The sequence below is a fragment of the Capricornis sumatraensis genome, chromosome 8 (assembly GCF_032405125.1).
Source record: "Capricornis sumatraensis isolate serow.1 chromosome 8, serow.2, whole genome shotgun sequence".
NCBI lineage: Eukaryota > Metazoa > Chordata > Mammalia > Artiodactyla > Bovidae > Capricornis > Capricornis sumatraensis.
The window spans coordinates 23059914-23076167 of NC_091076.1; the positions used below are offsets into that span (position 1 = coordinate 23059914).

At 38.5% G+C, this 16254-nt stretch overlaps 1 protein-coding gene and 1 pseudogene across 1 annotated transcript; both read left to right on the forward strand.

The window, feature by feature from the left end:
* Nucleotides 1-2181: 2181 nt before the first annotated feature.
* LOC138084084 (olfactory receptor 8B3-like) lies at nucleotides 2182-3142 on the forward strand. The gene is given in 2 exon segments (XM_068978189.1): nucleotides 2182-2511; nucleotides 2513-3142. Coding segments are annotated over 2 exon segments (945 nt in total). The 5' UTR covers nucleotides 2182-2196.
* Nucleotides 3143-14091: 10949 nt separating this feature from the next.
* On the forward strand, nucleotides 14092-15133 carry LOC138083474 (olfactory receptor 8C8-like; annotated as a pseudogene).
* Nucleotides 15134-16254: the final 1121 nt, after the last annotated feature.

The window sequence follows — 16254 nt, forward strand, 5'->3', positions numbered from 1 at the left end:
CAAGCAAGAATATTGGAGTGGGTTGCCATGCCCTCCTCCAGGAGATCTTCCCAACTCAGGGATTGAACCCAGGTCTCCCACATTGCAGGTGGATTCTTTACTGTCTGAGCCACCAAGGAAGCCCAAGAATACTGGAGTGGGTAGCCTATCTCTTCTCCAGGGGATCTTTCTGATCCAGAAATTGAGCTAGGGTCTTCTGGATTCCAGGCAGATTCTTTACCAGCTGATCTACCAGGGAAGCTCCTGATTTTCTTATAGACTTAATTTATTAAAAGCAAAGACATACTGAGTCAGAACAGCCCAAAGTAAATTTTCATGGAATGTTGGATTAGAATTATACCTAATAGCATTTTACTGAAACAATAATGTCAAAAAGCAATAAAAATATCCTTTTACTATGTGTCTATAAAATGTTCATAAATATTTAAAGATAATCTATTTTACAAAGCAAGTAACCTTTACTGAAGTGTTTATAAATTTTTACAAAAATTAATATGTTACCTGGAATGACAGTTAATGAAATTTTCAGTGACATTAATTATTTTCATTTTTATGAAGCACAGAGAGTATTTTTTTCTATGTCTAGGGGATGTATGTTCCCTGAAGGAAAACTAACATTTACTGTCATGATTAAGGTGTAAAAATAGACACCAATTTCTTGCCTGCAGAGCATATCACAATGGAAACGTCTTAGGGGAGACTTACCCCTGGATTTCTAATCAGGTATAAAAAAATTACAAGCCTTAAGCAAATGCCATGTGCTCTATAACATGGTGGTGTAGCTGCCTAGTTTGTGGTTTCCCTTTATAGTCTCCTAATAGATTTATAGCTACAACTTTAACCTGAATCTTAGACTAACCCCTGTAATTCAGACTGTCATATCAGTGCTCTGACTCTTTTGCCAACACAGGGAGAAGATTCTGGGACTGCATTTGCTCAGCATTGCTATCTCCAAAGCCAGCTCTTCCTGAAGGGTGGAGGTGAAACACATATAAAGCTTCCTCAGCACTGAGTTCCCTTAATAGAAGGAATGTGAGTTAACAAGGTTTATTTTTCTCTCGTGGCTAAAAAATGAGGAAAAGTATTTATATTGAATAACAAGAAACTCCAAGGTCTGGATCTCTGACTTGACTGCTTGTATTCTGAGCATATTGTCTGTGTTGGCCTTGTCCTCATTCTGGAACAGGGGAACTATAGCAGTTCCAAGTGACAAATCCAGAGCATAGCAATATCAGAGGAAGAAAATATTTTTCTCCTAAAATTTTTTTTGTTGAAATATATGTATTATACAACTTTATATGTCATAATAAGAATATAACTTGGTTTGTTTTCACTAACTTAACAGCTAATTTAATCAGCACCCTAATTAATTTATTTCTCTTTCATGCCATCCTACAAAACATGGTAAAGTGTATCCACCTTGTTTTATTCATCCTCTGTTCTAGGATGGAATAGAGCAGGAGAATGTGTAGAAACAATGGAGTATATGGTTAAGTATAAAGTTTAGGCCACCAAGGTTCTCCTCAATACCTGTTACCAATTATTGACTTTGTAATATCTTGTAGTAAAGTGTCTGTAAATCCTATAGACTGTTAATGACTTTCTTCCAGGAGGCAGAATATTGGTGTGGCCTTCTGCTCTATAGGAATTCTCTCTTTCTTGAAGGTCATCATAGGGAAACTGAGATATCTAATAGAGTGATGGAAACTTGAGTAGGAATGAAAAAGTGAATTGTGAGATGAGTAGGTTAGAGAGATAGGGATACAGTCCCATCACTGAAACTCATCAACAGGTAGATTTGTTCCTCAGCCACCCCATCACTCTATCTTTTAGTAAAAGTAAAGTTAGAGCCATGATTTGTCCCATACAACTCATGAAAGGAAAAGACATAGGAGGGGACATGGGTAAACCTATGGCTGATTCATGTTGATGTTTGGTAGATAACAATGCAATTTTGTAAAACAATTATCCTTTAATTAAAAATAAATAAATTTAATAAAAAAGAGTGATTTAAATGGTGAGATGCGTGTGCCTCCAGACACTATGAAGCAGAGGAGGACTTATATGATTTCTGCCAGTCTGAGATGCTGTCTCATAAGTAAAACTCATATAAAAGTGATTTTGTAAGGCCAGAGCTGTGTTCCCTGCTAATAAAATTTTCTTCTGTTCTCACAGATTTCTGAAGTTGAGAATAGGATGCTGGCTAGAAATGACTCCTTAGTGACTGAATTTATTCTTGCTGGATTAACAGACTGTCCAGAGCTCCAGCAACCCCTCTTTCACCTGTTTCTAATGATCTATGTTGTCACCATGGTGGGCAACCTGGGCTTGATCCTTCTTATTGGTCTAAATTCTCACCTCCACACCCCCATGTACTATTTCCTCTTCAACCTGTCCTTCATTGATCTCTGTTACTCTTCTGTTTTCACCCCCAAGATGCTGATGAACTTTGTATTCAGGGAGAATACCATCTCGTATGTGGGGTGCATGACTCAGCTGTTTTTCTTTCTCTTTTTTTGTCATCTCTGAGTGCTATATGTTGACCTCAATGGCCTATGATCGCTATGTGGCCATCTGTAATCCCTTGCTGTATAAGGTCTCCATGTCCCATCAGGTCTGTTTGGTGCTCTCTTTGGCTGCATATGTGATGGGGTTTGCTGGAGCATCTGCCCACACAGGGTGCATGCTTAGACTAACCTTCTGCAATGTGAATGTCATCAACCATTACTTGTGTGACATCCTCCCACTCCTCCAACTCTCTTGTACCAGCACCTATGTCAATGAGGTGGTAGTTCTCATTGTCGTGGGTATTAACATTACAGTACCCAGTTTCACCATCCTGATTTCTTACATCTTCATCCTCACTAACATTCTTCATATCAAATCTTCTCAAGGAAGATCGAAAGCCTTCAGTACCTGTAGCTCCCACATGATTGCTCTTTCTCTATTTTTTGGTTCTGCGGCATTCATGTACCTTAAATATTCTTCTCCTGAATCTATGGACCTGGGAAAAATTTCTTCTGTTTTTTATACTAATGTGGTGCCCTTGCTCAATCCTTTGATTTACAGTTTGAGGAACAAGGATATCAAACTGACACTGAGGAAATCCCTGTTTAGAACCCAGAGGAGAACCATGTTCTAATTTGAAGTGGCAATATTGTAAAGCAACTCAAGTTTTTATTGTTGTTTTTCAAGAAGATTCTTTGTTTATCACTGTTGTTGCCACAGATTGTATTATATTTGGAATAATAGACTTGTCTTATTACTTCCTCATTGCTGGTCTTCTCTCATATTTGTCCCCTGTATTTCTTGTACCTCATATCAGTTTACTGAACAGTAACTTGTTTATAAAAGGAACAAATTGCTGACTTTTTTAAATATAATTTTTTATATTTCTGTCTTCTGTGTTACTCCTACTCTGTACAAATGTGATGAAGTATAAATCATAGAAATTTAAAATTGCACTTTGCCTATCTAAACACAGAAGTGCCAGATACTACAGAAGCATTCTCATGTTTGTTGATAATATTGTTGGTATAGGCAACAGGATTCAATCAATTATCTTAAATACAAACTAGTATATAGCTTAAAGTGTAATCATATTCTCTGATCTTTTCCTTTTGTTCTTTGTTTCTTACCAAATTACTTTTTAGTTTTGTCCTTTCTTATTCCCTTGGCAAATTGCAAAATCTGTACCATAGTATCACCTGTTTTTGAGAGCCTCCATCAGCCCAGGTCATGTAATATTAGAGAGAATATATGTAGTTCCATCTTTTATTGCCAAAGATGGCATTAACAGAATACAATTAAAGGAATAATACACATGTACCTTAGGATCCCAGTAAGGGGACTGGCTGCTTTATTATAAAACTGGCATTCATTATTATATAAAATGACATAAAATATTTTGAAAAAGAGCATATAGTTCTTACTGCAGAGTTTGTAATTTATCACTTTAAAGGAAAATATTGCACATTAAGTTAGGAGAAATATGTTAGACATTGTTTTATTCATCTAATGAGATTTATCATGAAAAAAGTCATATGCTAATGATAATAAACTATATTCCTCTTAATGGTTCTTGAGCTTATTTAAACCTGTTTCAGTGCATTCAGGCTAGTGTAACAAAATACATAGACTCAATGTCTTATAAACAACAGAAATTTATTTCTCACAGTTCTGAATGTTGGAAGTCTAGGATCAAGGTACCAGCATAAATGAGTGAGGGTACATTTCTGGGCTACACCCTTCTCATTATATGCTTACTTGGTGGAAGGGGCTAGTGATTTCTGTGAAATGTCGTTTAAAATGCACTAATCTCAATTGTGAGGGTTCCATCTTCATGACTTAAGTACCTCCTAAGAGTCCTTCTTCTAATATCATCATCATTGGGGGGTTAGGATTTCAACATTTGATTGTAGCACCTTGTCTCACTGATAAGGTAATTAACAGATTTAAAGTAGATGCTGTTTTCTGTAAGTTTCCTATTTCTCCAGTGCCTTTTCAGCTTGTATATTTAGAATATCAGATGTATTTGCAGGATAAGAAATACTTGTTAAATTGTGTTATCTTGTTTGAGTAACAACAATAATAAATTTTATTGTTATAAATAATAATTAAGGGAATACTATAATAAATACAAATACTAGTAAATAAATAAATCAGAAAGAACTTTGGGGTATCATTTATTTCTTTGAGGGTGAACTTTCACAGCTCTAGACATGCTGCTTACCTCCCAGTCAAGATAAGTAGCTGTGGGGAGCATCAGTCACTGTCTATAGCTTATACTGCTTTGGATCCACCATAGTGTTCAGGCAGAGTCCATGTTTACTCTGAGATGTCCTCAGCCAACCGTTTAGCTTGGTGGGTCACACAGGAGCCGGCCATTTTATATGTTATATATTATACATGTATCTCCTGATAGACAGTTATAGTTCTTGGTTAGGGACTTTCTATCAATCATTATTAATGAGAATTATGGAACTGCACTGTGGCCTGGGATTTTCCTTCTCTGTCTCCTTTCTTAGATGTCAGATTTTCATTGAGGTCTGAAGGCCTTTCTCATGGATTTTCAGCTCCCTGTTTTAGCCTTCATAGACTTTTTTTTTTTTTTTATAATAAGTGTCTTGAAAGTGAAAGAAAGTGAAAGTCCGTCAGTTGTGTCTGACTTTTTGCGACCCCATGAACTATACATTCCCTGGAATTCTCGAGGTCAGAATGCTGGAATGGATAACAGCTCCCTTCTCCAGGGGACCTTCCCAGCCCAGGGATCGAACCCAGGTCTCCACATTCCAGTCAGATTCTTTACCAGCTGAGCCACAAGGGAAGCCCAAGAATACGGGAGTAGGTAGTCTATCCCTTCTCCAGTGGATCTTTCTGACTCAGGAATTGAACTAGGATCTCCTGTCATTGCAAGTAGATTCTTTACCAACTGAGCTATCAGGGAAATAATAAATGTCTTGCAAATCTAATATTTCTTGGCTTTTGCTTCTTGGAGAACTTTAAGTGACACAAAGAACTTACTGACTTTAAAGCTTAGTGTAATGGTCAAATAAAGACTGAGTTTCCTGTTATAAAACAGACGAATGAATAACAGTTAAAATAGAAGATTCAGAAAAAGATCCTCATGTATACAGTTAATTGTTTTTTAACCAAGTAATAAGCCAATTCCAGAGAGAAAGAAAAACTAAGAACCTGATGCTTGGAAATATTAACTTTTCATGAGAAAACTATTAAACGACCTCTATTTAACAGCATACACAAAAATTAATTTAAAGTGGATCAAAACAATAGACACAAAACTTGCTGCTGCTAAGTCACTTCAGTCGTGTCCGACTCTGTGCGACCCCATAGACGGCAGCCCACCAGGCTCCCCCGTCCCTGGGATTCTCCAGGCAAGAACACTGGAGCGGGTTGCCATTTCCTTCTCCAATGCGTGAAAGTGAAAAGTGAAAGGGAAGTCGTTCAGTCGTGTTGGACTCTTTGCGACCCCATAGACTGCAGCCTACCAGGCCCCTCCATCCATGGGATTTTCCAGGCAAGAGTGCTGGAGTGGGGTGAAAATGTGTCTAAAAGAAAACATAGGAAAATGTCTTTGTGTAGGCCTAGACTTCTTAGACATATTCTAGTAATCAGGAGATCCCAAAGAGGAGAAAAAAGATAAACTTCATTAAAATTAGAATACCTATCAAAAATATTCATAAGCAAACCATGTACTAGAAAACTATTTGCAGTGCATAGATTTGATAAATTTATTGTATCCAAAATACATGGTGATTTAATAACTAAAATATATTTCAGTGATAAAATAGTTTCATATATTTGCCAGTCATTTGAAAGACACATCCATGTGTGTAAATGGCATGTGTAAATGACCAGTAAGCACATGGAAATATGCCTAACTTGGTGCAGTCCCTTAGATGTATACTTAGGAGCTGGACAATAGTCCTTTAGCAGCTATTTTGTCTTCCCTCACTTCATTGTCCAAACTGGTGGCTCAGACAGAAAGCATCTGCCTACAATGCGGGAGACCTGGCTTCCATCCCTGGGTTGGGAAGATCCCCTGGAGAAGGAAATGGCACCCCACTCCAGTACTCTTGCCTGGAGAATCCCATGGATGGAGGAGCCTGGTGGGCTACAGTCCATGGGGTTGCAAAGAGTGGGACAAGACTGGACGACTTCACTTTCACTTTCATAGTTGATTTACATATTCATATTAATTTCATGTGTACAGCATGATATATTGGTACTTTGATATGTTGTACTCTGTTAAAAATTATCACAATTAATAGTCATAATTACTATACAATATATTCTTGTTGCTTCTCTGTTTTATCTAGTGGTTTGTATTTCTTAGTCCCATGCATGTAATTTCCCCACCCCCTTCCCTCTCAGCTAGTGCCTCCCCTGACAGTTCCCAAGTAGACACCAGGTGACCAGGGAGCCACTGATGTAGCCCACAAAAGCCAAACTTCAGGGAGGGGTCCAGAGAAAGTTGCAGAAGGATGGAGTGGGGATCTGAAGGAGCCAATGGGGAAGATCCAGCAGGGTTTGCTTACTAGTAAACAACTTTTGAAACTGGGGACTTCCCCAAATACTTCTGTTATATCTGAAATATCTAATAATGCATATACAATGATTATTTTAATGTTAAGGGTTTTTTTTTTCTTTTTTGGTGGTGGTGGTGGGATAATGGATTTTCCCTTTGTTTTTCTATCTTAAAATGACTTCATAAAGTTCTTTAAAAAGTAATATGTAAAAAACAGCAAACATTATTATCAGTGGTAGAAAACTGAAAACATTTCTTCTAAGATCAGGAACAAGAGAAGACAATGACAATTAATAGCCACTTTCACCACTGTTATTCAACAAAGTTTTTGAAGTCCACCCATGGAAATCAAAGAAGAAAAAGAAATAAAAGAAATCTACATTGGAAAAGAAGAAGTAAAACTCTCACTCTTTGCAGATGATATACTGTACATAGAAAGCCCTAAAGATACCATCAGAAAATTACTAGTGCTAATCAATAAATTTAGTGAAGTCACAGGAGGCAAAATCAATATGCAAAAATCCCTTGTATTCCTATACACTAATAACAAAAAATCAGAAAGAAAAATTAAGGAAAAAATCCCACTCACCATCGCAACTAAAAGAATAAAATATGTCAGAATAAACCTGCCTAAGGAGACAAAAGACCTGTACGCAGAAAACTATAAGATACCGATGAAAGATGACACAAAGCAGATGAAGAGATGTATCATGTTCTTGGATTGGAAGAGTCAATATTGTGAGAGTTAATATACTATCTAAAGCAGTCTATAGAGTCAATGCAATCTGATCAAATTACCATTGACATTTTTCACAGAACTAGAACAAAAAAATTCACAAGTTTATGGAAACACCAAAGACCTCAAATAGCCAAAGTAATCTCAAGAAAGAAAAATAGAACTGGAGAATCAACCTTCCTACTTTCATAACATACTACAAAGCCGGAGTAATCAAAACAGTATGGTACTGGCACAAAAAGAGAAATATAGACCAATGGATCAAGATAGGAAGCCCAGAGATAAACTGACACGCCTATGGGCACCTTATCTTTGACAAAAGAGGCAAGAATATACTATACAGTGTAGAAAAGACAGTTTCTTCAATAAGTGGTGCTGGGAAAACTGGACAGCTACATGTAAAAATGAAATTAGAACACTTCCTAACACTATACACAAAAATAAACTTAAAGACCTAAATGTAAGGTCAGAAACTATAAACTCGGAAAATGTAGGCAGAACACTCTGACATAAATCACAGCAAGATCCTCTTTGGCCCACCACCTGGAGTAATGGAAATAAAAATAAAAATTAAAAAATGGGATTAAACTAGGGCTTCCCCCAATGGCTCAGCGGGTAAAGAACCTGCCTACAATGCAGGAGACGTGGAAGAAGATGTAAGTTTGATCCCTGGGTTGGGAATATCTCTGGAGCAGGAAATGGCACCCCACTCTGGTATTCTTGCCTGGAAAGTCCCATGGAGAGGAGCCTGGAGGGCTCCAGACCAGGCTACAGTCCATGGGGTTACAAAGAGTCAGGCATGACTGAGCAGCTAAGCATGCAAAAGCTTTTGCACAGCAAAGAAAACTATAAACAAAATGAAAAGACAACCCTCAGAATGGGAGAAAATATTGCAAATAAGACAACTGACAAAAGATTAATCTTCAAAATACACAAGCAACTCATACAACTCACTCTGGGAGAAATAGACAACCCAACTGAAAAATGGGCAGAAGACCTAAACAGACATTCCTCCAAAGAAGACATACAGGTGGCTGATAAACCCATGAAAAAGTACCAACATAGCTCATTATTAGAGATATGCACATCAAAACTACAGTAAGGTATCACCTCACACCAGTCAGAATGGCCATTATCAATATCTACAAACAATAATTGCTAGAGAGCATGTAGAGAAAAGGAAAAACTCTTGCACAGTTGGTGGGAACATAAATTGATATAGCCACTATGGAAAACAATATAGAGATTTCTTAAAAAATGGAATAAAACAACCTTGTGGGTGCATGCATGCTAAGTCACTTCAGTTGTGTCTGACTCTCTGTGATCCTATGAACTGTAGCCCACCAGGTCCCTCTGTCCTTGGGATTCACCAGGCAAGAACACTGGAATGGGTTGCTATATCCTCCTCCAGGGTATCTTCCAGACCCAGGGATTGAAACTGTATCTATGTCTCCTGTGTTGGCAGGCAGGCAGGTTCTTTACCACTGACTGATCAGTCCAACTACTGGAAAACCATAATTGAAAAAGACACATATACCCCAATTTCATTGTAGCACTATTTACAATAGTCAGGGCACAGAAGCAACGGAACTGTTTGTGACAGGTATATGGATGAAGAAGTTGTGGTACATATATACACTGAAATATTACTCAGCCATAAAAAGGAACACATTTGAGTCAGTCCTAGTGAGCTAGATGGACCTGGGCCAATTATATAGAGTGAAGTAAGTCAGAAAGGGAGAAACAAATATTGTATGTGTGCTGTGCTTAGTTGCTTGGTCTTGTCCAACTGTTTATGTCCCCGTAGACTGTAGTCCACCAGGATCCTCTGTCCATGGGTATTCTCCAGGCAACAATACTGGAGTGGGTAGCATATCCCTTCTCCAGGGGAACTTCCTGACCCAGGAATCAAACAGGGGTCTCCTGCATTGCAGGCAGATTCTTTACCAGCTGAGCTACTGGGATTAACACACACACACACACACACACACACACACATATATGGAATCTAGAAAAACAGTACTGATGAACCTATTTACAGGGAAGGAATGGAGACACTGATGTAGAGAAAAAAACTTATGAACAAAAAGGGTAAAAGAGAGATTGGGACTAATTTAGAGAATAGGACTGACATATATACCCTGTCATGTGTAAAATGGGTAGATGGTGAGAAGCTGTTACATAGCACTATATGAACACTGCCCAGACTGGCACTCTGTGACAACCTGGATGGGTGGGATGATGGAGAGAGGGAGGCTCAAGAGGGAGATTAAATATATAATTATTATTGATTTGCAATACTGTACCTGGAAGCCAACATTACATGGTAAAGCGACAATGCTCCAGCCATTCTTTTGTTTTAGGAACTGGGCATAGACTCCAAGAGATGATAAAGAAAGTAAATATCAGAACACACATTCCTCTGCCTTGGGGATTAAGAAGAATACTTATTTTAAAATTGTAAACTGAGTAGTATATTGTGTCTCAAAAGATCTGTAACACAGAATGGAAAAAAACCCATTAATTTCTACTGTCAGTGGGCTCATTTAACTTGAAATCACGAGGGAGAGAATTATTTTCTGTTTCTAATCAATTTTCCCAGAACTACAGGGTATGAAATGAATTCTACTTGAGTCAACTGATTGTTTTGGAGCTCATTAAGGTGGATATGAACAGAATGAAAAGGTAAAAAGATAAGACACTGAAAGATGAACCCCCCAGGTTGGTAGGTGCCCAATATGCTACTGAAGATCAGTGGAGAAATAACTCCAGAAGAATGAAGGGACAGAGCCAAAGCAAGAAACAGCACCCCGCTGTGGATGTGACTGGTGATAGAAGCAAGATCTGATGCTGTAAAGAGCAATATTGCATAGGAACCTGGAATGTCAGGTCCATGAATCAAGGCAAATTGGAAGTGGTCAAACAGGAGATGGCAAGTGTGAACCTCAACATTCTAGGAATCAGCGAACTAAAATGGACTAGAATGGGTGAATTTAACTCAGATGACCATTATATCTACTACTGCTGGCAGGAATCCCTTAGAAAAAATGGAGTAGCCATCATAGTCAACAAAAGAATCCAAAATGCAGTACTTGGATGAAATCTCAAAAATTGCAGAATGACCTCTGTTCGTTTCCAAGGCAAACCATTCAATGTCACAGTAATCCAAGTCTATGCTCCAACCAGTAATGCTGAAGAAGCTGATGTTGAACAGTTCTATGAAGACCTACACTACCTTTGAGAACTAACACCCAAAAAAGATGTCCTTTTCAGTTTATGGGCCTGGAATGCAAAAGTAGGAAGTCAAGAAACACCTAGAGTAACAGGCAAATTTGGCCTTAGAGTACAGAATGAAGCAGGGCAAAGGCTAACAGAGTTTTGTCAAGAGAACGAACTGGTCATAGTGAACACCCTCTTCCAACAACACAAGAGAAGACTCTACACATGGACATCACCAGATGGTCAACACTGAAATCAGATTGATTATTTTCTTTGTAGCCAAAGGGAGAAGCTCTATACAGTCAGCAAAAACAAGACCAGGAGCTGACTGTGGCTCAGATCATGATCTCCTTATTGCCAAATTTAGACTTATTAAAGAAAGTAGAGAAAACCACTAGACCATTTAGGTATGACCTAAATCGAATCCCTTATGATTATACAGTGGAAGTGAGAAATAGATTTAAGGGACTAGATCTGATAGATAGAGTGCCTGATGAACTATGGATGGAGGTTTGTGAAATTGTAAGGACACAGGGAGCAAGACCATGCCCAAGACAAAGAAATGCAAAAAACCAAAATGGCTATCTGAGGAAGCCTTACAAATAGCTGTGAAAAGAAAAGAAGTGAAAAGCAAAGGAGAAAAGGACAGACATACCCATTTGAATGTAGAGTTCCAAAGAATAGCAAGGAGGGATAAGAAAGCCTTCCTCAGTGATCAGTGCAAAGAAATGGAGGAAAATAATAGAATGGTAAAGACTAGAGATCTCTTCAAGGAAATTAGAGATACCAAGGGAATATTTCATGCAGATAGGCTCAATAAAGGACAGAAATGGTATGGACCTATCACAAGCAGAAGATATTAAGAAGAGGTGGCAAGAATACACAAGAACTGTACAAAAAAGATCTTCATGACCCAGATAATTAAGATGGTGTGATCACTTACCTAGAGCCAGACATCCTGGAATGTGAAGTCAAGTGGGCCTTAGGAAGCATCACTATGAATAAAGCTAGTGGAGGTGATGGAATTCCAGTTGAGCTATTTCAAATCCTGAAAGATGATGCTGTGAAAGTGCTGCACTCAATATGCCAGAAAATTTGGAAAACTCAGCAGTGGCCACAGGACAGGAAAATGTCAGTTTTCATTCCACTTCCAAAGAAAGGCAATGCCAAAGAATGTTCAAACTACCACACAATTGCACTCATCTCACATGCTAGTAAAGTAATGCTCAAAATTCTCCAAGCCAAGCTTCAGCAATACGTGAACTGTGAACATCCAGATGTTCAAGCTGAATTTAGAAAAGGCAGAGCAACCAGAGATCAAATGGCAAACATCCGACGGATCTTCGTAAAACCAGGAGTTCCAGAAAAACATCTATTTTTGCTTTATTGACTATCCTGAAGCCTTTGACTCTGTGGATCACAATAAACTGTGGAAAATTCTGAAAGAGATGGGAATACCAGACCACCTGACCTGCCTCTTGAGAAACCTGCATGCAGGTCAGGAAGCAACAGTTAGAACTGGACATAGAACAACAGATTGGTTCCAAAGAAACTCCATAAGAAAAGGAGTACGTCAAGGCTGTATGTTGTCACCATGCTTATTGAACTTATATGCAGAGTACATCATGAGAAACCCTGGGCTGGAGAAGCACAAGCTGGAATGAAGATTGCTGGGAGAAATAGCAATCACATCAAATATGCAGATGACACCAACTTTATGCCAGAAAGTGAAGAAGAACTAAAGAGCTTCTGATGAAAGTGAGAGAGGAGAGTGAAAAAGTTGGCTTAAAGCTCAACATTCAGAAAATGAAGATCATGGCATCTGGTCCCATGACTTCATGGCAAATAGATGGGAAAACAGTGGCTGACTTTATTTTTTTGGGCTCCAAAATCACTGCAGATTGTGACTGTAGCCATGAAATTAAAAGACACGTGCTCCTTGGAAGGAAAGTTATGACTAACCTAGATAGCGTATTAAAAAGCAGAGACATTACTTTGCCAATAAAGGTCCATCTACTCAAGGCTATGGTTTTTCCAGTAGTCATGTATGCGTGTGAGAACTGAACACCAAAGAAAGCTGGGTGCCAAATAATTGATGCTTTGAGCTGTGGTGTTGGAGAAGACTCTTGAGAGTCCCTTGGACTGCAAGGAAATCCAACCAGTCCATCCTAAAGCAGATCAGTCCTGGGTGTTCATTGGAAGGACTGATGCTAAAACTGAAACTCCAATACTTTGGCCACCTGATGCAAAGAGTTGACTCATTTGAAAAGACCCTGATGCTGGTAAAGATTGAGGGCAGGAGGAGAAGGTAACGACAGAGGATGAGATGGTTGGATGGCATCACCGACTCAATGGACATGAGTTTGGGTAAACTCTGGGAGTTGGTGATGGACAGGGAGGCCTGGGTTGCTGCAGTCCATGTGGCTGCAAAGAGTCGGACATGACGGAGCAACTGAACTGAACTGAACTGAAGGTGTATATTGTCCTTTCAAGTGAAGAAAACCTTCTGGGAGAATTCTCATATAAAAATTATGGCCTGTTCCCTTAGCATGTCAAAGACTAATGACCACAGTGATGGATACTGTTTTCTTCCTTGTGAGAAATTTTGACTTTCTAAGGATCATAGGGTAGAAATAGTCCTATGGTTCAGTGTCTGTGAGGCGTTGAGGAAAAAGAAGGTGAGGGTCGAATCACCTTTGTCTCCATTCCTTTCAAACCTCAGACTGTGTAAATTGAGGGTTCTGAGGAACACCACCTATTTATTGTTCTTTTCAGCCCTGATCCTGAACAGAGCCTGGAGAGACTGAGGAATGATGTGCAGAGACACTGGGAGTTTACCGGTATTTTTTAAGCACAGAGACAAACAAGAGGAGTAAGGGCAGAAAGAAGAAAATGAGGAATCTGCAGGAAGAGTCATTACAAGTCTTGTATTTTGGATGCTTTGATGAGTGTCTTTAGACAACCCTGTGATTATAAACCAAGAGATCCAGCTCTCACTCAGGAAACATAGGGAAAGTCCATGAAGGTCCATTGTGAATCTGAGTTTCTGCCCCTGTTCCCTCAGATCACAACTGTGTAGTAAATGAATATGGAAAATGCCTCCTCTGTGACTGAGTTTATCCTTATGGGATTGACAGAGCAACCTAAACTCCAGCTACCTCTGTTTTTCCTGTTTCTGCTGAACTACATGATCATTGTGGTGGACAATTTGTGCTTAATGAATCTAATTTGTCTAAATTCACACCTGCACAAACCCATGTACTTTTTTGTCTTCAATCTCTCTTTTATTGATCTTCGTTACTCACCTGTCTGTACCCCCAAAATGCTAATGAGCTTTATTTTTTGAGAGTATGCTATCTCCTTTACAGAATGTATGTCTCAGGTATTTTTCTTCTGCTTTTTTTTGTCAGCTCTGAGTGCTATGTGTTGACAGCCATGGCCTATGATTGCTATATGGCCATCTGTAAGCCCTTGCTGTACACAATGGCCGTGTCCCCTCAGATGTGTTCTCTGCTGATGTCTGGTTTGTATGTGATGGGGTTTCCTGGAGCCATGGTCCACACAGGGTGTATGATGAGGCTGAACTTTTGTGGTTCCAATATCATCAACCATTTCATGTATGACATCTTCCCACTCCTCCAGCTCATCTGCAGCAGCGTTTATGCCAATAAGATTGTAGTTTCTGCTGTTGTGGGGACAGTTGTAACAGTATCTAACTTGATTATCTTTATTTCTTACACTTTGATTCTTTTCAATATTCTTCATGTACCATCATCTAAAGGTTGCTCCAAAGCCTTGAGCACCTGTTTTGCCATATTACAACAGTTGGTCTATTTTATGGATTTGGGCTGCTCACTAATGTCAGACCATCATCTTCTAGGTTTGTGGAAGAGGGAAACTTTTCTCACTCTTTTCCACCAATGTGGTACCCATGCTGAACCTTCTCATATAGCCTCAGGAATAAGGATGTCAAAATTTCTGTGAAGAAAATCCTGAAAAGAATTACAAATGGAACCAAACCATTTATACCACCTTTTCTTTGTCGTCTTTCTTTTTTTCCTGCTCAACTTTATCCTCTTCCTCTCGTTCTTTTTTCACATTTTCCTTTGTTCTTCCTCATGTCTTCTTGACAAGATTCATCTCTAATGTCTGATGACTATTCTTCTCTTGCCACATAATGTAACACTGTGGGCCTATTTGACTGGAAAATCATCCTCAGCCCTAAGTGATCCCATAACATTTGGAGAGTAGGGAACAATAACCTTTCCCATCTGATGATAACACTACTATTTCCCTTGTGTGTCAACTCATCCAAGGTATGCCATAGAGTAGTATGCTGTTTGACCAATTTTTTTCTTTCTTGCTTTCATTACATACAGCCCTTTCCTGTATCAGTGCTGTCATTACTTACCACTCCATTAACACAGAGAAGTAATGACAAAAATGTGGACATGGTAAAGATGTAAAAATTTCCAAAACTTCTCTGGATTTTCTTTTAGTAATAGCTCCTGTTCTGTATTTTAGGGGCCACATAGGTAAAGAAATTGAATAATTTGTTGAACCATAATTCTTTTATTCTTGAGGGTACTTGAGAATGAATAAGCTAAACTATTCTATATACCTTTCTCAGTCCACACCAATAAAAATGCCTGTTTTTAGTTTATTGGTCAATTGATATGTTGTCATAAATATACTTGAAATTGTTATCAACTTGCCTATCAGTGGATTGTAATTGTGATTAAAAGTTGCACAGTGGTATATTTGACTACAGAGTATGTTATCAAACATAAGGTCAGGATTCATTGTCTAACTATGTAAGAGGGCTTCTCCTTTGCCAAAGAAAGATGAGTTTCCCACTTTTCAAAAGAAAACAAAAGTATTTGGCAGAAACATTGTCTTGTTGATATTTACTGTTTTAGTTCATAAATTTGACTCCTTCCCTCTATTAGAGGAAAATTTAAATTGGTAGAAAATAATGTGTTACGGAATTTTACAAATGGTCTAAAAGATAAATCTCCTTATCTGATTTTTTTTTTTTCGCTGAGGAAAGAGTTCTGTGACTTGCTCAGAATCACACAGCTAAAATTGCAGAGACAGTTTTTGCAGCCACTGTTCATCTTGTGAAAAAAATGGAAGGAAAGGAAGAACTGTGAAGGGACAGATAGAACTTCTGGACAGTTATTTCTGAATGAGCTTGAAAGTGGGAATTTTCCAGTGTGGAGTTATCTCAGAAGACTAGAAATAGAAATAC